Source organism: Phyllobates terribilis, unplaced genomic scaffold (genome assembly GCF_046119375.1).
Source record: "Phyllobates terribilis strain yellow unplaced genomic scaffold, ASM4611937v1 Scaffold_2__4_contigs__length_985480577, whole genome shotgun sequence".
Classification (NCBI taxonomy): Eukaryota; Metazoa; Chordata; class Amphibia; order Anura; family Dendrobatidae; genus Phyllobates; species Phyllobates terribilis.
Window position 1 is genome coordinate 32,788,203 of NW_027362762.1, and position 23,703 is coordinate 32,811,905.

General features: G+C 49.2%; 1 protein-coding gene across 1 annotated transcript in view; it reads right to left on the minus strand.

Annotated features, from left to right (window-relative positions):
• DCHS1 (dachsous cadherin-related 1) overlaps nt 1–23,703 on the minus strand; it is a 239,831-nt gene that overhangs the window by 139,952 nt on the left and 76,176 nt on the right. Inside the window, exons 3-6 of the mRNA XM_073661236.1 lie at nt 16,415–16,591; nt 12,934–13,165; nt 2,687–2,923; nt 1,593–2,573 (exon numbers count right to left, since the gene is read on the minus strand). Coding sequence (XP_073517337.1) covers nt 1,593–2,573; nt 2,687–2,923; nt 12,934–13,165; nt 16,415–16,591 — 1,627 coding nt within the window. The remainder of the gene's footprint in view (nt 1–1,592; nt 2,574–2,686; nt 2,924–12,933; nt 13,166–16,414; nt 16,592–23,703) is intronic.

The window sequence follows — 23,703 nt, forward strand, 5'->3', positions numbered from 1 at the left end:
AAATTGGCTTCTCCAAATGTGCTTTTGCATACCTCAGCCGACTCTGTTTGTGGCGTGCTTGCAGAAACGGCTTCTTTCACATCACTCTCCCATACAGCTTCTCCTTGTGCAAAGTGCGTTGTATAGTTGACCGATGCACAGTGACACCATCTGCAGCAAGTGGATGCTGCAGCTCTCTGGAGGTGGTCTGAGGATTGTCCTTGACTGATCTTACCATTCTTCTTCTCTGCCTTTCTGATGTTTTTCTTGGCCTGCCACTTCTGACCTTAACAAGAACTGTCCCTGTGTTCTTCCATTTCCTTACTATGTTCCTCACAGTGGAAACTGACAGGTTAAATCTCTGAGACAGCTTTTTGTATCCTTCCCCTGAACAACTATGTTGAATAATCTTTGTTTTCAGATCATTTGACAGTTGTTTTGAGGAGCCCATGATGCCACTCTTCAGAGGAGATTCAAACAGGAGAACAACTTGCAAGTGGCCACGTTAAGTAGCTTTTCTCATGATTGCATATACCTGGCTATGAAGTTCAAAGCTCAATGAGGTTACAAAACCAAAAAAAGTGCTTTAGTAAGTCAGTAAAAAGTAGGTAGGAGTATTTAAAACAAGAAAATGATAAGGGTGCCCATACTTATGCACCTGTCAAATTTTGTTTGAATGCAGATTGCACATTTTCTGTTAGTACAATAAACCTCATTTCAAGGCAGAAACATTACTGTGTCCAACAGTTATTACATATATCAAACTGAAATAGCTGTTGCAAAAACACAAATTTTTATAAAACATTAAGCTTAAGATTAATAGGGGTGCCCAAACTTTTTCATATAACTGTATATACCCCAGTCGCTATATCTATATACTATAAAAAATTCTGGCTCCTAAATTCTGAACAACTTTGTCGACCCCTGCTATATGGTGATGCCAGGGTCCCACATTTGGATATTTGGAGATGCCGGGGTCTTACCTGTGTGTGGATGTACGGTGATGGCGGGGTCTTACCTGTGTGTGGATGTACGGTGATGCCGGGGTCTTACCTGTGTGTGGATGTACTGTGATACCGGGGTCTTACCTGTGTATGGATGTACAGTGATGTCGGGGTCTTACCTGTGTGTGGATGTACGGTGATGCCGGGGTCTTACCTGTGTGTGGATGTATGGTGATGCCGGGGTCTTACCTGTGTGTGGATGCACTGTGATGCCGGGGTCTTACCTGTGTGTGGATGTACTGTGATGCCGGGGTCTTACCTGTGTGTGGATGTACGGTGATGCCGGGGGCTTAACTGTGTGTGGATGTACTGTGATGCCGGGGTCTTACCTGTGTGTGGATGTACGGTGATGCCGGGGTCTTACCTGTGTGTGGATGTACTGTGATGCCGGGGTCTTACCTGTGTATGGATGTACAGTGATGCCGGGGTCTTACCTGTGTGTGGATGTATGGTGATGCCGGGGTCTTACCTGTGTGTGGATGTACGGTGATGCCGGGGTCTTACCTGTGTGTTGATGTGCGGTGATGCCGGGGTCTTACCTGTGTGTGGATGTACGGTGATGCCGGGGTCTTACCTGTGTGTGGATGTGCGGTGATGTCGGGGTCTTACCTGTGTGTGGATGTATGGTGAAGTCGTTTTCTTGTGTGGGCATTCTGTATGCAACGCGTCCATTCTGCCCGGCATCCCTGTCGCTGGCGCTGACTCTTCCCACGATCTCTCCCGGTGGTCGGTTCTCGGAGATGCTCATGAAGTACCTTTCCTCGCTCAGCCGTGGAGCGTTGTCGTTCTCATCAGTGACCCGGACACGTACGGTGCATGTGGCCGTGCGGCTGCCTGAACCCCCCGATGCCAGCACTGCCAGGACATACAACTCTCGGCTTTCCCTATCCAGTGCCCCTCGGACGTACAACCATCCTGTGTCCGCTTCCACACTAAAGCCTACTGCATCTGCATCTGTTCTCAGTCGGTAACGTAAGGGGTTCTCCTTCCCACCAGGGAGCAGCGCCTGGACCTGTAATAGCCTACTCATCGGGGGACTTCCTTCCCGGACCTCCACTCGATAATCAGACGCTCCACACGCCGGCTCCGAGTCCTGCTCCATGACAAGGACAGTGATCTCTAACTCTGAGGAAAGCTGTGGGAAGCCGGCATCAAGCGCCAGCACACGGAGCTCGTAACCCTCCAGGGTCAGGGCCCCGGCGACCTGGATCTGTCCTGAACTGTCAATGCTGAAGGGCCCCTGAGAAATCAGCTGGTAATGAACGTGGCCATTAGCTCCTATATCGGGGTCTAGTGCCTTAGCGGTGAATATGATGGAGTCTGTGGGGGTGGACCCCTGGATCCTCAGGGTGTGTGAGGACGACAAGAACGTGGGGGGATTATCATTCACATCAGTGATTCGCAGGGTGACCCGCGCTCGGGCGTAGGCCGGGGGAGACCCACTCCGGGCCTGAACCTCCAGGAGAAGCTCAGCGTCTTGTTCCCGATCCAGCTGTCGGCGTGTGGACAATATCCCAGAATGAGGGTCCAGGGATAAAAGTCCACGGGGGTCTCCATATGCCAAGGAATAGAGGATTACCCCAAGGGTACCTAAAAGACAAGATCACAGTCACTATACACCCTCACCAGGATCAGGAAACCATGACCGATACTGGAGCAGACATTCAGTGGCACAGAGTGGACCGGTGCGGGGTAGAACATACCTGGGGGGCTGCTGGCCTTCACACTGCCCACAATAATCCCCAGCGGAGCATCTTCACCCACCACAAAGTCGTACTGAGGTTGGAGGAATTTTGGGATGTGGGCCGAGCTCACTAAGATGCTGACATTTACCCAGGCGTTCACCTCAGCTCTGACCCCACCACCATCCTGTGCTCCCACCTCAAGATGGAGGACAGAGCCGGCCCGGGCTGACAGGGAACGGGCCACCAAGAGGGTACCTACAAGAGCGGAAGAGAGTTACAGACCATACATACACTACCAACTCCATCAGATCCCAAAGGGAGTGCATCACCTACAGATTGTGTGTAATGTCCAGCCCCTCACCCTCCCCGGTATATTACATCCAGCCCCTCACCCTCCAGTGTATAACATCCAGCCCCTCACCCTCCAGTGTATAACATCCAGCCCCTCACCCCCCAGTGTATAACATCCAGCCCCTCACCCCCCAGTGTATAACATCCAGCCCCTCACCCTCCAGTGTATAACATCCAGCCCCTCACCCCCCAGTGTATAACATCCAGCTCCTCACCCCCCAGTGTATAACATCCAGCCCCTCACCCTCCAGTGTATAACATCCAGCCCCTCACCCCCCAGTGTGTAACATCCAGCCCCTCACCCTCCAGTGTATAACATCCAGCCCCTCACCCTCCAGTGTATAACATCCAGCCCCTCACCCCCAGTGTATAACATCCAGCCCCTCACCCCCCAGTGTATAACATCCAGCCCCTCACCCCCCAGTGTATAACATCCAGCCCCTCACCCTCCAGTGTATAACATCCAGCCCCTCACCCTCCAGTGTATAACATCCAGCTCCTCACCCCCCAGTGTATAACATCCAGCTCCTCACCCCCCAGTGTATAACATCCAGCCCCTCACCCTCCAGTGTATAACATCCAGCCCCTCACCCTCCAGTGTATAACATCCAGCCCCTCACCCTCCAGTGTATAACATCCAGCTCCTCACCCCCCAGTGTATAACATCCAGCCCCTCACCCTCCAGTGTATAACATCCAGCCCCTCACCCCCCAGTGTATAACATCCAGCCCCTCACCCCCCAGTGTATAACATCCAGCTCCTCACCCCCCAGTGTATAACATCCAGCCCCTCACCCTCCAGTGTATAACATCCAGCCCCTCACCCTCCAGTGTATAACATCCAGCCCCTCACCCCCCAGTGTATAACATCCAGCCCCTCACCCCCCAGTGTATAACATCCAGCCCCTCACCCCCCAGTGTATAACATCCAGCCCCTCACCCTCCAGTGTATAACATCCAGCCCCTCACCCCCCAGTGTATAACATCCAGCCCCTCACCCCCCAGTGTATAACATCCAGCCCCTCACCCCCCAGTGTATAACATCCAGCCCCTCACCCCCCAGTGTATAACATCCAGCCCCTCACCCTCCAGTGTATAACATCCAGCCCCTCACCCCCCAGTGTATAACATCCAGCCCCTCACCCCCAGTGTATAACATCCAGCCCCTCACCCTCCAGTGTATAACATCCAGCCCCTCACCCCCCAGTGTATAACATCCAGCCCCTCACCCCCCAGTGTGTAACATCCAGCCCCTCACCCCCCAGTGTGTAACATCCAGCCCCTCACCCTCCAGTGTGTAACATCCAGCCCCTCACCCCCCAGTGTATAACATCCAGCCCCTCACCCCCCAGTGTATAACATCCAGCCCCTCACCCTCCAGTGTGTAACATCCAGCCCCTCACCCCCCAGTGTGTAACATCCAGCCCCTCACCCCCCAGTGTGTAACATCCAGCCCCTCACCCCCAGTGTATAACATCCAGCCCCTCACCCTCCAGTGTATAACATCCAACCCCTCACCCCCCAGTGTATAACATCCAGCCCCTCACCCTCCAGTGTATAACATCCAGCCCCTCACCCCCCAGTGTATAACATCCAGCCCCTCACCCTCCAGTGTATAACATCCAGCCCCTCACCCTCCAGTGTATAACATCCAGCCCCTCACCCCCCAGTGTATAACATCCAGCCTCTCACCCTCCAGTGTATAACATCCAGCCCCTCACCCTCCAGTGTATAACATCCAGCCCCTCACCCTCCAGTGTATAACATCCAGCCCCTCACCCTCCAGTGTATAACATCCAGCCCCTCACCCCCAGTGTATAACATCCAGCCCCTCACCCTCCAGTGTATAACATTCAGCCCCTCACCCCCCCAGTGTATAACATCCAGCCTCTCACCCTCCAGTGTATAACATCCAGCCCCTCACCCCCCAGTGTATAACATCCAGCCTCTCACCCTCCAGTGTATAACATCCAGCCCCTCACCCTCCAGTGTATAACATCCAGCCCCTCACCCTCCAGTGTATAACATCCAGCCTCTCACCCTCCAGTGTATAACATCCAGCCCCTCACCCCCCAGTGTATAACATCCAGCTCCTCACCCCCCAGTGTGTAACATCCAGCTCCTCACCCCCCAGTGTGTAACATCCAGCCCCTCACCCCCCAGTGTATAACATCCAGCCCCTCACCCCCCAGTGTATAACATCCAGCCCCTCACCCCCCCAGTGTATAAGATCCAGCTCCTCACCCTCCAGTGTGTAACATCCAACCCCTCACCCCCCAGTGTATAACATCCAGCCCCTCACCCCCCAGTGTATAACATCCAGCCCCTCACCCTCCAGTGTATAACATCCAGCCCCTCACCCCCCAGTGTATAACATCCAGCCCCTCACCCCCCAGTGTATAACATCCAGCCCCTCACCCTCCAGTGTATAAGATCCAGCTCCTCACCCTCCAGTGTGTAACATCCAACCCCTCACCCCCCAGTGTATAACATCCAGCCCCTCACCCTCCAGTGTATAACATCCAGCCCCTCACCCTCCAGTGTATAACATCCAGCCCCTCACCCTCCAGTGTATAACATCCAACCCCTCACCCCCCAGTGTATAACATCCAGCCCCTCACCCTCCAGTGTATAACATCCAGCCCCTCACCCTCCAGTGTATAAGATCCAGCTCCTCACCCTCCAGTGTGTAACATCCAACCCCTCACCCCCCAGTGTATAACATCCAGCCCCTCACCCCCCAGTGTATAACATCCAGCCCCTCACCCTCCAGTGTATAACATCCAGCCCCTCACCCTCCAGTGTATAACATCCAGCCCCTCACCCCCCAGTGTATAACATCCAACCCCTCACCCCCCAGTGTATAACATCCAGCCCCTCACCCTCCAGTGTATAACATCCAGCCCCTCACCCTCCAGTGTATAACATCCAGCCCCTCACCCCCCAGTGTATAACATCCAACCCCTCACCCCCCAGTGTATAACATCCAGCCCCTCACCCTCCAGTGTATAACATCCAGCCCCTCACCCTCCAGTGTATAACATCCAGCCCCTCACCCCCCAGTGTATAACATCCAACCCCTCACCCCCCAGTGTGTAACATCCAGCCCCTCACCCCCCAGTGTATAACATCCAACCCCTCACCCCCCAGTGTGTAACATCCAGCCCCTCACCCCCCAGTGTATAACATCCAGCCCCTCACCCCCCAGTGTATAACATCCAGCCCCTCACCCCCCAGTGTATAACATCCAGCCCCTCACCCTCCAGTGTGTAACATCCAGCTCCTCACCCTCCAGTGTGTAACATCCAGCTCCTCACCCCCCAGTGTATAACATCCAGCCCCTCACCCTCCAGTGTGTAACATCCAGCTCCTCACCCTCCAGTGTGTAACATCCAGCTCCTCACCCCCCAGTGTATAACATCCAACCCCTCACCCTCCAGTGTATAACATCCAGCCCCTCACCCTCCAGTGTATAACATCCAGCTCCTCACCCCCCAGTGTATAACATCCAGCCCCTCACCCTCCAGTGTGTAACATCCAGCTCCTCACCCTCCAGTGTGTAACATCCAGCTCCTCACCCCCCAGTGTATAACATCCAGCCCCTCACCCTCCAGTGTATAACATCCAGCCCCTCACCCTCCAGTGTATAACATCCAGCCCCTCACCCTCCAGTGTGTAACATCCAGCTCCTCACCCTCCAGTGTGTAACATCCAGCTCCTCACCCCCCAGTGTATAACATCCAACCCCTCACCCCCCAGTGTATAACATCCAGCCCCTCACCCCCCAGTGTATAACATCCAGCTCCTCACCCTCCAGTGTATAACATCCAGCCCCTCACCCCCCAGTGTATAACATCCAGCCCCTCACCCTCCAGTGTATAACATCCAGCCCCTCACCCTCCAGTGTATAACATCCAGCCCCTCACCCTCCAGTGTATAACATCCAGCCCCTCACCCTCCAGTGTATAACATCCAGCCCCTCACCCCCCAGTGTATAACATCCAGCTCCTCACCCTCCAGTGTGTAACATCCAGCTCCTCACCCCCCAGTGTATAACATCCAGCCCCTCACCCCCAGTGTATAACATCCAGCCCCTCACCCCCCAGTGTATAACATCCAGCCCCTCACCCTTCAGTGTATAACATCCAGCCCCTCACCCCCCAGTGTATAACATCCAACCCCTCACCCCCCAGTGTATAACATCCAGCCCCTCACCCTCCAGTGTATAACATTCAGTCCCCCCCCCCCCCCACCGGTGTATAACATTCAGTCCCCCCCCCCCCCCGGTGTATAACATTCAGTTTCCCCCCCACCGGTGTATAACATTCAGTTTCCCCCCCCCCCCCCCCGGTGTATAACATTCAGTTTCCCCCCCCCCCCGGTGTATAACATTCAGTTCCCCCCCCCGGTGTATAACATTCAGTTTCCCCCCCCCCCGGTGTATAACATTCAGTTTCCCCCCCCCCCGGTGTATAACATTCAGTTCCCCCCCCCCCCCCCGGTGTATAACATTCAGTTTCCCCCCCCCCCGGTGTATAACATTCAGTTTCCCCCCCCCGGTGTATAACATTCAGTTTTCCCCCCCCGGTGTGTAACATTCAGTTTCCCCCCCCCCGGTGTATAACATTCAGTTTCCCCCCCCCCCACCGGTGTATAACATTCAGTTTCCCCCCCCCCCCGGTGTATAACATTCAGTTTCCCCCCCCCCCGGTGTATAACATTCAGTCCCCCCCCCCCCGGTGTATAACATTCAGTTTCCCCCCCCCCCGGTGTATAACATTCAGTTTCCACCCCCCCCCCCGGTGTATAACATTCAGTTTCCACCCCCCCCCCCGGTGTATAACATTCAGTTTCCCCCCCCCCCGGTGTATAACATTCAGTTTCCCCCCCCCCCCCCCGGTGTATAACATTCAGTTCCCCCCCACCCCCCGGTGTATAACATTCAGTTTCCACCCCCCCCCCCCCGGTGTATAACATTCAGTTTCCACCCCCCCCCCCCCGGTGTATAACATTCAGTTTCCACACCCCCCCCCCCGGTGTATAACATTCAGTCCCCCCCCCCCCCCCGGTGTATAACATTCAGTCCGTCCCCCCCCCCCCCCCCGGTGTATAACATTCAGTTCCCCCCCGGTGTATAACATTCAGTTCCCCCCCGGTGTATAACATTCAGTTTCCCCCCCCCCCCGGTGTATAACATTCAGTCCCCCCCCCCCGGTGTATAACATTCAGTTTCCCCCCCCCGGTGTATAACATTCAGTTTCCCCCCCCCCCCGGTGTATAACATTCAGTTTCCCCCCCCCCCGGTGTATAACATTCAGTTTCCCCCCCCCCCCCCGGTGTATAACATTCAGTTTCCCCCCCCCCCCCCGGTGTATAACATTCAGTTCCCCCCCCCCCCCCCCCGGTGTATAACATTCAGTTCCCCCCCCCCTCCCCGGTGTATAACATTCAGTTCCCCCCCCCGGTGTATAACATTCAGTCCCCCCCCCCCCCCCGGTGTATAACATTCAGTTCCCCCCCCCCGGTGTATAACATTCAGTTTCCCCCCCCCCCCGGTGTATAACATTCAGTTTCCCCCCCCCCGGTGTATAACATTCAGTCCCCCCCCCGGTGTATAACATTCAGTCCCCCCCCCCCCCCCCCGGTGTATAACATTCAGTCCCCCCCCCCCCGGTGTATAACATTCAGTTTCCCCCCCCCGGTGTATAACATTCAGTCCCCCCCCCCCCCCGGTGTATAACATTCAGTTCCCCCCCCCGGTGTATAACATTCAGTTCCCCCCCCCCCGGTGTATAACATTCAGTTTCCCCCCCCCCCGGTGTATAACATTCAGTCCCCCCCCCCCCCGGTGTATAACATTCAGTTCCCCCCCCCCGGTGTATAACATTCAGTCCCCCCCCCGGTGTATAACATTCAGTCCCCCCCCCCCCCGGTGTATAACATTCAGTTCCCCCCCCCCCCGATGTATAACATTCAGTCCCCCCCCCCCCCCCCGGTGTATAACATTCAGTCCCCCCCCCCGGTGTATAACATTCAGTTCCCCCCCCCCCCCGGTGTATAACATTCAGTCCCCCCCCCCCCGGTGTATAACATTCAGTTTCCCCCCCCCCCCCGGTGTATAACATTCAGTTCCCCCCCCCCCCCGGTGTATAACATTCAGTTCCCCCCCCCCCCGGTGTATAACATTCAGTCCCCCCCCCCGGTGTATAACATTCAGTTCCCCCCCCCCCCCCCGGTGTATAACATTCAGTCCCCCCCCCCCGGTGTATAACATTCAGTCCCCCCCCCCCGGTGTATAACATTCAGTTTCCCCCCCCCCCCCCGGTGTATAAACATTCAGTTCCCCCCCCTCGGTGTATAACATTCAGTTCCCCCCCCCCCCGGTGTATAACATTCAGTTCCCCCCCCCCCCCCCCCCGGTGTATAACATTTCAGTCCCCCCCCCCGGCGGGTAACATTCAGTTCCCCCCCCCCCCGGTGTATAACATTCAGTTCCCCCCCCCCCCCCGTGTATAACCATTACATTTCCCCCCCCCCCCCCCGGTGTATAACATTCAGTTTCCCCCCCCCCCCCCGGTATATGGCAATAAATCCTGATAACAACTGACACATTCCCTTTAAAGACAATGTACTACTACCACCACCATAGGCTCTAAGGAAACAGACTACTACCACCACCATAGGCTCTAAGGAAGCAGACTACTACCACCACCATAGGCTCTAAGGAAACAGACTACTACCACCACCATAGACTCTAAGGAAACAGACTACTACCACCACCATAGGCTCTAAGGAAACAGACTACTACCACCACAGGCTCTAAGGAAACAGACTACTACCACCACCATAGGCTCTAAGGAAGCAGACTACTACCACCACCATAGGCTCTAAGGAAGCAGACTACTACCACCACCATAGGCTCTAAGGAAACAGACTACTACCACCACCATAGGCTCTAAGGAAACAGACTACTACCACCACCATAGGCTCTAAGGAAACAGACTACTACCACCACCATAGGCTCTAAGGAAACAGACTACTACCACCACCATAGGCTCTAAGGAAACAGACTACTACCACCACAGGCTCTAAGGAAACAGACTACTACCACCACCATAGGCTCTAAGGAAACAGACTACTACCACCACCATAGGCTCTAAGGAAACAGACTACTACCACCACCATAGGCTCTAAGGAAACAGACTACTACCACCACCATAGGCTCTAAGGAAACAGACTACTACCACCACCATAGGCTCTAAGGAAACAGACTACTACCACCACCATAGGCTCTAAGGAAACAGACTACTACCACCACCATAGGCTCTAAGGAAGCAGACTACTACCACCACCATAGGCTCTAAGGAAACAGACTACTACCACCACCATAAGCTCTAAGGAAGCAGACTACTACCACCACCATAGGCTCTAAAGAAGCAGACTACTACCACCACCATAGGCTCTAAGGAAACAGACTACTACCACCACCACAGGCTCTAAGGAAACAGACTACTACCACCACCACAGGCTCTAAGGAAACAGACTACTACCACCACCACAGGCTCTAAGGAAGCAGACTACTACCACCACCATAGGCTCTAAGGAAACAGACTACTACCACCACCATAGGCTCTAAGGAAACAGACTACTACCACCACCATAGGCTCTAAGGAAACAGACTACTACCACCACCATAGGCTCTAAGGAAACAGACTACTACCACCACCATAGGCTCTAAGGAAACAGACTACTACCACCACCATAGGCTCTAAGGAAACAGACTACTACCACCACCATAGGCTCTAAGGAAACAGACTACTACCACCACCATAGGCTCTAAGGAAACAGACTACTACCACCACCACAGGCTCTAAGGAAACAGACTACTACCACCACCATAGGCTCTAAGTAAACAGACTACTACCACCACCATAGGCTCTAAGGAAGCAGACTACTACCACCACCATAGGCTCTAAGGAAACAGACTACTACCACCACCATAGGCTCTAAGGAAACAGACTACTACCACCACCATAGGCTCTAAGGAAGCAGACTACTACCACCACCACAGGCTCTAAGGAAGCAGACTACTACCACCACCACAGGCTCTAAGGAAACAGACTACTACCACCACCATAGGCTCTAAGGAAACAGACTACTACCACCACCATAGGCTCTAAGGAAACAGACTACTACCACCACCATAGGCTCTAAGGAAGCAGACTACTACCACCACCACAGGCTCTAAGGAAGCAGACTACTACCACCACCATAGGCTCTAAGGAAGCAGACTACTACCACCACCATAGGCTCTAAGGAAACAGACTACTACCACCACCATAGGCTCTAAGGAAGCAGACTACTACCACCACCACAGGCTCTAAGGAAACAGACTACTACCACCACCATAGGCTCTAAGGAAGCAGACTACTACCACCACCATAGGCTCTAAGGAAGCAGACTACTACCACCACCATAGGCTCTAAGGAAACAGACTACTACCACCACCATAGGCTCTAAGGAAACAGACTACTACCACCACCATAGGCTCTAAGGAAACAGACTACTACCACCACCATAGGCTCTAAGGAAGCAGACTACTACCACCACCACAGGCTCTAAGGAAACAGACTACTACCACCACCATAGGCTCTAAGGAAACAGACTACTACCACCACCATAGGCTCTAAGGAAACAGACTACTACCACCACCATAGGCTCTAAGGAAACAGACTACTACCACCACCATAGGCTCTAAGGAAGCAGACTACTACCACCACCATAGGCTCTAAGGAAACAGACTACTACCACCACCATAGGCTCTAAGGAAACAGACTACTACCACCACCATAGGCTCTAAGGAAGCAGACTACTACCACCACCATAGGCTCTAAGGAAGCAGACTACTACCACCACCATAGGCTCTAAGGAAACAGACTACTACCACCACCATAGGCTCTAAGGAAACAGACTACTACCACCACCATAGGCTCTAAGGAAACAGACTACTACCACCACCATAGGCTCTAAGGAAACAGACTACTACCACCACCATAGGCTCTAAGGAAACAGACTACTACCACCACCACCGGCTCTAAGGAAGCAGACTACTACCACCACCATAGGCTCTAAGGAAACAGACTACTACCACCACCATAGGCTCTAAGGAAACAGACTACTACCACCACCATAGACTCTAAGGAAACAGACTACTACCACCACCATAGACTCTAAGGAAACAGACTACTACCACCACCATAGACTCTAAGGAAACAGACTACTACCACCACCATAGGCTCTAAGAAAACAGACTACTACCACCACCATAGACTCTAAGGAAACAGACTACTACCACCACCATAGGCTCTAAGAAAACAGACTACTACCACCACCATAGGCTCTAAGAAAACAGACTACTACCACCACCACAGGCTCTAAGAAAACAGACTACTACCACCACCATAGGCTCTAAGGAAACAGACTACTACCACCACCACAGGCTCTAAGGAAACAGACTACTACCACCACCATAGACTCTAAGGAAACAGACTACTACCACCACCATAGGCTCTAAGGAAGCAGACTACTACCACCACCATAGGCTCTAAGGAAGCAGACTACTACCACCACCACAGGCTCTAAGGAAACAGACTACTACCACCACCATAGGCTCTAAGGAAACAGACTACTACCACCACAGGTTGACTGATGTGCCGCCACCCTACTATACCATAAACACCGCTCTCCGATTAATGGCCGCCCTTTGCTCGTTCCTCTCCTGGAGATCTGGCATTGTGTTTTCCATCTTCCCTGCTGGTTCCTACAATGGTGGAGGGTCATTAAACAGTTCCCACATGTGTGGGTGAGGGTGGTGGCGGTCTCATGCCCCGGGGGGTCACTGTCGGGTGGGCTCACCTGTGTCGGGCTGGATGCGCAGAAGTGGGGGGCTGTTTCCAGATAATATGTGGTAGGTCAGGGAGCCGTGCAGCCCATCGTCCTTATCTCGGGCGGTCACACTAACGATGGGTGTTCCTGGTGGGCTGAGGGCACTCACACTAGCGCCGTACTCCAGGGGATAAAAGACTGGACGGTTGTCATTCACATCCTCTACCGAGAGCCGGACGAGGCATCCCGAGCTCAGGCCTCCCTGTGGGAACAGAGGAAGGGTGGACTGAGAGGTTTCCTGCGATTCTCCTCTCACACCGCCAGCTCCGGATCCTGCCGTCCCCAGATCCCGGCTCCGGACCCTGCAGATTCCACATTCACTGATCGAAGATATTCATACCTAGATCCTGAAATGGATCAGTAGCAACAAGACGGATCTCTGGAGCTGACATTCTAGACCCAGAGACTGATGATCTCACCCTCTAGATCCAGAGACTGATGATCTCACCCTCTAGATCCAGAGACTGATCATCTCACCCTCTAGATCCAGAGACTGATCATCTCACCCTCTAGATCCAGAGACTGATCATCTCACCCTCTAGATCCAGAGACTGATCATCTCACCCTCTAGATCCAGAGACTGATCATCTCACCCTCTAGATCCAGAGACTGATCATCTCACCCTCTAGATCCAGAGACTGATCATCTCACCCTCTAGATCCAGAGACTGATCATCTCACCCTCTAGATCCAGAGACTGATCATCTCACCCTCTAGATCCAGAGACTGATCATCTCACCCTCTAGATCCAGAGACTGATCATCTCACCCTCTAGATCCAGAGACTGATCATCTCACCCTCTAGATCCAGAGACTGATCATCTCACCCTCTAGATCCAGAGACTGATCATCTCACCCTCTAGATCCAGAGACTGATCATCTCACCCTCTAGATCCAGAGACTGATCATCTCACCCTCTAGATCCAGAGACTGATCATCTCACCCTCTAGATCCAGAGACTGATCATCTCACCCTCTAGATCCAGAGACTGATCATCTCACCCTCTAGATCCAGAGACTGATCATCTCACCCTCTAGATCCAGAGACTGATCATCTCACCCTCTAGATCCAGAGACTGATCATCTCACCCTCTAGATCCAGAGACTGATCATCTCACCCTCTAGATCCAGAGACTGATCATCTCACCCTCTAGATCCAGAGACTGATCATCTCACCCTCTAGATCCAGAGACTGATCATCTCACCCTCTAGATCCAGAGACTGATCATCTCACCCTCTAGATCCAGAGACTGATCATCTCACCCTCTAGATCCAGAGACTGATCATCTCACCCTCTAGATCCAGAGACTGATCATCTCACCCTCTAGATCCAGAGACTGATCATCTCACCCTCTAGATCCAGAGACTGATCATCTCACCCTCTAGATCCAGAGACTGATCATCTCACCCTCTAGATCCAGAGACTGATCATCTCACCCTCTAGATCCAGAGACTGATCATCTCACCCTCTAGATCCAGAGACTGATCATCTCACCCTCTAGATCCAGAGACTGATCATCTCACCCTCTAGATCCAGAGACTGATCATCTCACCCTCTAGATCCAGAGACTGATCATCTCACCCTCTAGATCCAGAGACTGATCATCTCACCCTCTAGATCCAGAGACTGATCATCTCACCCTCTAGATCCAGAGACTGATCATCTCACCCTCTAGATCCAGAGACTGATCATCTCACCCTCTAGATCCAGAGACTGATCATCTCACCCTCTAGATCCAGAGACTGATCATCTCACCCTCTAGATCCAGAGACTGATCATCTCACCCTCTAGATCCAGAGACTGATCATCTCACCCTCTAGATCCAGAGACTGATCATCTCACCCTCTAGATCCAGAGACTGATCATCTCACCCTCTAGATCCAGAGACTGATCATCTCACCCTCTAGATCCAGAGACTGATCATCTCACCCTCTAGATCCAGAGACTGATCATCTCACCCTCTAGATCCAGAGACTGATCATCTCACCCTCTAGATCCAGAGACTGATCATCTCACCCTCTAGATCCAGAGACTGATCATCTCACCCTCTAGATCCAGAGACTGATCATCTCACCCTCTAGATCCAGAGACTGATCATCTCACCCTCTAGATCCAGAGACTGATCATCTCACCCTCTAGATCCAGAGACTGATCATCTCACCCTCTAGATCCAGAGACTGATCATCTCACCCTCTAGATCCAGAGACTGATCATCTCACCCTCTAGATCCAGAGACTGATCATCTCACCCTCTAGATCCAGAGACTGATCATCTCACCCTCTAGATCCAGAGACTGATCATCTCACCCTCTAGATCCAGAGACTGATCATCTCACCCTCTAGATCCAGAGACTGATCATCTCACCCTCTAGATCCAGAGACTGATCATCTCACCCTCTAGATCCAGAGACTGACCATCTCACCCTCTAGATCCAGAGACTGATCATCTCACCCTCTAGATCCAGAGACTGATCATCTCACCCTCTAGATCCAGAGACTGATCATCTCACCCTCTAGATCCAGAGACTGATCATCTCACCCTCTAGATCCAGAGACTGATCATCTCACCCTCTAGATCCAGAGACTGATCATCTCACCCTCTAGATCCAGAGACTGATCATCTCGTGATCCCAATTAAAAAATATGTTTAGAAAATATATATATTTTTTACAACTTTTTTCACCTGTAAAATTAAAAAACAAATTAAAAATACAAATGCAAGTTTGTCATCAGTGTAATCAGAACTGAAGGCAGCGCTCGTCCTCCTCCTCCTCCTCCTCCTCCCATCGCAGTCTTCATCCTCTTACTATATCACAGTCACCATATTATTCTGCGCTGTGCACTTACAATTGCTCATTTTCCTTTCTACCCAGATAATTCTTCTCTCTTCCATCAGGTCGATGGCATCACGTGATTGAAGGCTGAGGAGCTGAATCCTTCTAAGCTCCATGAGACAGGAGGTCAATTTTCCCCAGATGAATCATGAGTCACCGCAGCCTTCTGACTGTATATCCACAGCCTCTGAAGGGTGGAGATATAAACTCCTATCACAGTGACTGATGATGATTACACAGCTAGTGTCACATGGTTATAATGTCGGAGAGCACAGTGCAGCCTTCTGACTGTATATCCACAATACATGAGTTAATTTCGGAGGAATATGAAGGGATAAGTATAGTATCCTCCCAATACAAACTTTAGCCGTCTATGTGATGCTATGCTGATACTTCATGGGATTGAAGGCAGAACACACGGTGTAAAAATGCAGAATGAGAGCTAGGAAGGAAGATGGAGGGTGAAGATGAGAAGGACGGGGCTGAACTGCCGGGCAGTGAGTACACTGAATACACCCTCGAGGTGGGCAGGGGTGGACATTTTTTTTGTTGAAGTGCTTCTTTAATAGTCAGAAATATGTTAAAAGACATTTGTACATTTCTGAATTGTGAGGTCTCACCCCATCAGTAGCTGTGACATGAAGAAGGAAGAAGCGTCCTCCATCATCGCTGTCCAGGGTGTCTGAGAGGCAGATGTCTCCGCTTTCTGAGTGGATCTGGAACTGCGGAGGAGACGTGGGGCCGAGCGAGTACAAGACATGTCCAAGACTCCCGCTATCTGCGTCTGATGCCGAGACCTGGAAAACAGCAGAGGAGAACCGTGAGCCATGGCAGCCGACTGAGAGACCGCCTCAGAGACCGCCTCAGAGACCGCCTCAGAGACCGCCTCAGCACCTGTGACACGGCCAGAAAGTGAGAGGGCATCTGTAGCTCCAGGATCAGCCCTCGCTGGGCGGTGCGCTGCCCTCTGAGCGGAGGTGCACTGGGTACCACTGCAGAACCAGAACTGAAGCCTGATCATGAGCCGCGATGCTGAAACCTCTCCAGATAAAGAGTATCCCAGACCAATCACCTGGCAGTGCAAATGTATACAGTATATATAGAGACATTACACCTCCCCGTACACTGTATACAGTATATATAGAGACATTACACCCCCCCGTACACCGTATACAGTATATATAGAGACATTACACCCCCCCGTACACTGTATACAGTATATATAGAGACATTACACCTCCCCGTACACTGTATACAGTATATATAGAGACATTACACCTCCCCGTACACTGTATACAGTATATATAGAGACATTACACCTCCCCGTACACTGTATACAGTATATATAGAGACATTACACCTCCCCATACACTGTATACAGTATATATAGAGACATTACACCTCCCCATACACTGTATACAGTATATATAGAGACATTACACCTCCCCATACACTGTATACAGTATATATAGAGACATTACACCTCCCCCGTACACCGTATACAGTATATATAGAGACATTACACCTCCCCGTACACTGTATACAGTATATATAGAGACATTACACCCCCCGTACACCGTATACAGTATATATAGAGACATTACACCTCCCCGTACACTGTATACAGTATATATAGAGACATTACACCCCCCCGTACACTGTATACAGTATATATAGAGACATTACACCCCCCCGTACACCGTATACAGTATATATAGAGACATTACACCTCCCCCGTACACCGTATACAGTATATATAGAGTCATTACACCTCCCCGTACACTGTATACAGTATATATAGAGACATTACACCCCCGTACACTGTATACAGTATATATAGAGACATTACACCCCCCATACACTGTATACAGTATATATAGAGACATTACACCCCCCCGTACACTGTATACAGTATATATAGAGACATTACACCCCCCCGTACACTGTATACAGTATATATAGAGACATTACACCCCCCCGTACACTGTATACAGTATATATAGAGACATTACACCCCCCCGTACACTGTATACAGTATATACAGAGACATTACACCTCCCCGTACACTGTATACAGTATATATAGAGACATTACACCCCCCCGTACACCGTATACAGTATATATAGAGACATTACACCCCCCCGTACACCGTATACAGTATATATAGAGACATTACACCCCCCCGTACACTGTATACAGTATATATAGAGACATTACACCCCCCCGTACACCGTATACAGTATATATAGAGACATTACACCCCCCCGTACACCGTATACAGTATATACAGAGACATTACACCTCCCCGTACACTGTATACAGTATATATAGAGACATTACACCTCCCCGTACACTGTATACAGTATATATAGAGACATTACACCCCCCCGTACACTGTATACAGTATATATAGAGACATTACACCCCCCCGTACACCGTATACAGTATATATAGAGACATTACACCCCCCCGTACACTGTATACAGTATATATAGAGACATTACACCCCCCCGTACACCGTATACAGTATATATAGAGACATTACACCCCCCCGTACACCGTATACAGTATATACAGAGACATTACACCTCCCCGTACACTGTATACAGTATATATAGAGATATTACACCTCCCCGTACACTGTATACAGTATATATAGAGACATTACACCCCCCCGTACACTGTATACAGTATATATAGAGACATTACACCCCCCCGTACACCGTATACAGTATATATAGAGACATTACACCCCCCCGTACACCGTATACAGTATATATAGAGACATTACACCTCCCCGTACACTGTATACAGTATATATAGAGACATTACACCCCCCCGTACACCGTATACAGTATATATAGAGACATTACACCCCCCCGTACACCGTATACAGTATATATAGAGACATTACACCTCCCCGTACACTGTATACAGTATATATAGAGACATTACACCTCCCCGTACACTGTATACAGTATATATAGAGACATTACACCCCCCCGTACACTGTATACAGTATATATAGAGATATTACACCCCCCGTACACTGTATACAGTATATATAGAGACATTACACCCCCCCGTACACTGTATACAGTATATATAGAGACATTACACCTCCCCAGTACACTGTATACAGTATATATAGAGACATTACACCCCCCCCGTACACTGTATACAGTATATATAGAGACATTACACCCCCCCCGTACACTGTATACAGTATATATAGAGACATTACACCTCCCCGTACACTGTATACAGTATATATAGAGACATTACACCTCCCCGTACACTGTATACAGTATATATAGAGACATTACACCCCCCCGTACACTGTATACAGTATATATAGAGACATTACACCCCCCCCGTACACTGTATACAGTATATATAGAGACATTACACCTCCCGTACACTGTATACAGTATATATAGAGACATTACACCTCCCCGTACACTGTATACAGTATATATAGAGACATTACACCCCCCCGTACACTGTATACAGTATATATAGAGACATTACACCTCCCCGTACACTGTATACAGTATATATAGAGACATTACACCTCCCCGTACACTGTATACAGTATATATAGAGACATTACACCCCCCCGTACACTGTATACAGTATATATAGAGACATTACACCCCCCCGTACACCGTATACAGTATATATAGAGACATTACACCCCCCGTACACTGTATACAGTATATATAGAGACATTACACCCCCCCGTACACTGTATACAGTATATATAGAGACATTACACCTCCCCGTACACTGTATACAGTATATATAGAGACATTACACCCCCCCGTACACTGTATACAGTATATATAGAGACATTACACCTCCCCGTACACTGTATACAGTATATATAGAGACATTACACCTCCCCGTACACTGTATACAGTATATATAGAGACATTACACCCCCCGTACACTGTATACAGTATATATAGAGACATTACACCCCTCGGTACACTGTATACAGTATATATAGAGACATTACACCCCCCGTACACTGTATACAGTATATATAGAGACATTACACCCCCCCGTACACAGTATACAGTATATATAGAGACATTACACCCCCCCGTACACTGTATACAGTATATATAGAGACATTACACCTCCCCGTACACTGTATACAGTATATATAGAGACATTACACCCCCCCGTACACAGTATACAGTATATATAGAGACATTACACCCCCCCGTACACTGTATACAGTATATATAGAGACATTACACCTCCCCGTACACTGTATACAGTATATATAGAGACATTACACCCCCCGTACACTGTATACAGTATATATAGAGACATTACACCCCCCGTACACCGTATACAGTATATATAGACATTACACCCCCCCGTACACTGTATACAGTATATATAGAGACATTACACCCCCCGTACACCGTATACAGTATATATAGACATTACACCCCCCCGTACACTGTATACAGTATATATAGAGACATTACACCCCCCCTACACTGTATACAGTATATATAGAGACATTACACCCCCCGTACACTGTATACAGTATATATAGAGACATTACACCCCCCGTACACCGTATACAGTATATATAGACATTACACCCCCCCGTACACTGTATACAGTATATATAGAGACATTACACCCCCCCCGTACACTGTATACAGTATATATAGAGACATTACACCCCCCGTACACTGTATACAGTATATATAGAGACATTACACCCCCCGTACACTGTATACAGTATATATAGAGACATTACACCCCCCCCGTACACTGTATACAGTATATATAGAGACATTACACCCCCCCGTACACTGTATACAGTATATATAGAGACATTACACCCCCCGTACACTGTATACAGTATATATAGAGACATTACACCCCCCCGTACACTGTATACAGTATATATAGAGACATTACACCTCCCCCGTACACTGTATACAGTATATATAGAGACATTACACCCCCCGTACACTGTATACAGTATATATAGAGACATTACACCCCCCGTACACTGTATACAGTATATATAGAGACATTACACCCCCCGTACACTGTATACAGTATATATAGAGACATTACACCCCCCGTACACTGTATACAGTATATATAGAGACATTACACCCCCCGTACACTGTATACAGTATATATAGAGACATTACACCCCCCCGTACACTGTATACAGTATATATAGAGACATTACACCCCCCGTACACTGTATACAGTATATATAGAGACATTACACCCCCCCGTACACTGTATACAGTATATATAGAGACATTACACCCCCCCGTACACTGTATACAGTATATATAGAGACATTACACCCCCCGTACACTGTATACAGTATATATAGAGACATTACACCCCCCGTACACTGTATACAGTATATATAGAGACATTACACCCCCCCGTACACTGTATACAGTATATATAGAGACATTACACCCCCCCGTACACTGTATACAGTATATATAGAGACATTACACCCCCCGTACACCGTATACAGTATATATAGAGACATTACACCCCCCCGTACACTGTATACAGTATATATAGAGACATTACACCCCCCCGTACACTGTATACAGTATATATAGAGACATTACACCCCCCGTACACTGTATACAGTATATATAGAGACATTACACCCCCCGTACACTGTATACAGTATATATAGAGCATTACACCCCCCCGTACACTGTATACAGTATATATAGAGACATTACACCCCCCCGTACACTGTATACAGTATATATAGAGACATTACACCCCCCGTACACTGTATACAGTATATATAGAGACATTACACCCCCCCGTACACTGTATACAGTATATATAGAGACATTACACCCCCCGTACACTGTATACAGTATATATAGAGACATTACACCCCCCGTACACTGTATACAGTATATATAGAGACATTACACCCCCGTACACTGTATACAGTATATATAGAGACATTACACCCCCCGTACACTGTATACAGTATATATAGAGACATTCCACCCCCCCCCGTACACTGTATACAGTATATATAGAGACATTACACCCCCCGTACACTGTATACAGTATATATAGAGACATTACACCCCCCCGTACACTGTATACAGTATATATAGAGACATTACACCCCCCGTACACTGTATACAGTATATATAGAGACATTACACCTCCCCGTACACTGTATACAGTATATATAGAGACATTACACCCCCCCGTACACTGTATACAGTATATATAGAGACATTACACCCCCCGTACACTGTATACAGTATATATAGAGACATTACACCTCCCCGTACACTGTATACAGTATATATAGAGACATTACACCTCCCCGTACACTGTATACAGTATATATAGAGACATTACACCCCCCGTACACTGTATACAGTATATATAGAGACATTACACCCCCCGTACACTGTATACAGTATATATAGAGACATTACACCCCCCGTACACTGTATACAGTATATATAGAGACATTACACCCCCCGTACACTGTATACAGTATATATAGAGACATTACACCTCCCCGTACACTGTATACAGTATATATAGAGACATTACACCTCCCCGTACACTGTATACAGTATATATAGAGACATTACACCTCCCCGTACACTGTATACAGTATATATAGAGACATTACACCCCCCCGTACACTGTATACAGTATATATAGAGACATTACACCCCCCCGTACACTGTATACAGTATATATAGAGACATTACACCTCCCCGTACACTGTATACAGTATATATAGAGACATTACACCTCCCCGTACACTGTATACAGTATATATAGAGACATTACACCCCCCCGTACACTGTATACAGTATATATAGAGACATTACACCCCCCGTACAATGTATACAGTATATATAGAGACATTACACCCCCCCGTACACTGTATACAGTATATATAGAGACATTACACCTCCCCGTACACTGTATACAGTATATATAGAGACATTACACCCCCCCGTACACCGTATACAGTATATATAGAGACATTACACCTCCCCAAGTACACTGTATACAGTATATATAGAGACATTACACCTCCCCCCGTACACTGTATACAGTATATATAGAGACATTACACCTCCCCGTACACTGTATACAGTATATATAGAGACATTACACCCCCCCGTACACTGTATACAGTATATATAGAGACATTACACCCCCCCGTACACTGTATACAGTATATATAGAGACATTACACCCCCCGTACACTGTATACAGTATATATAGAGACATTACACCCCCCCGTACACTGTATACAGTATATATAGAGACATTACACCTCCCCGTACACTGTATACAGTATATATAGAGACATTACACCCCCCCGTACACCGTATACAGTATATATAGAGACATTACACCTCCCCGTACACTGTATACAGTATATATAGAGACATTACACCCCCCCGTACACTGTATACAGTATATATAGAGACATTACACCCCCCGTACACTGTATACAGTATATATAGAGACATTACACCTCCCGTACACTGTACACAGTATATATAGAGACATTACACCTCCCCCGTACACTGTATACAGTATATATAGACATTACACCTCCCCGTACACTGTATATTATAGAGACATTACACCCCCCCGTACACTGTATATATAGAGACATTACACCCCCCGTACACTGTATACAGTATATATAGAGACATTACACCCCCCCGTACACTGTATATATAGAGACATTACACCCCCCCGTACACTGTATACAGTATATATAGAGACATTACACCTCCCCGTACACTGTATACAGTATATATAGAGACATTACACCTCCCCCCGTACACTGTATACAGTATATATAGAGACATAACACCCCCCC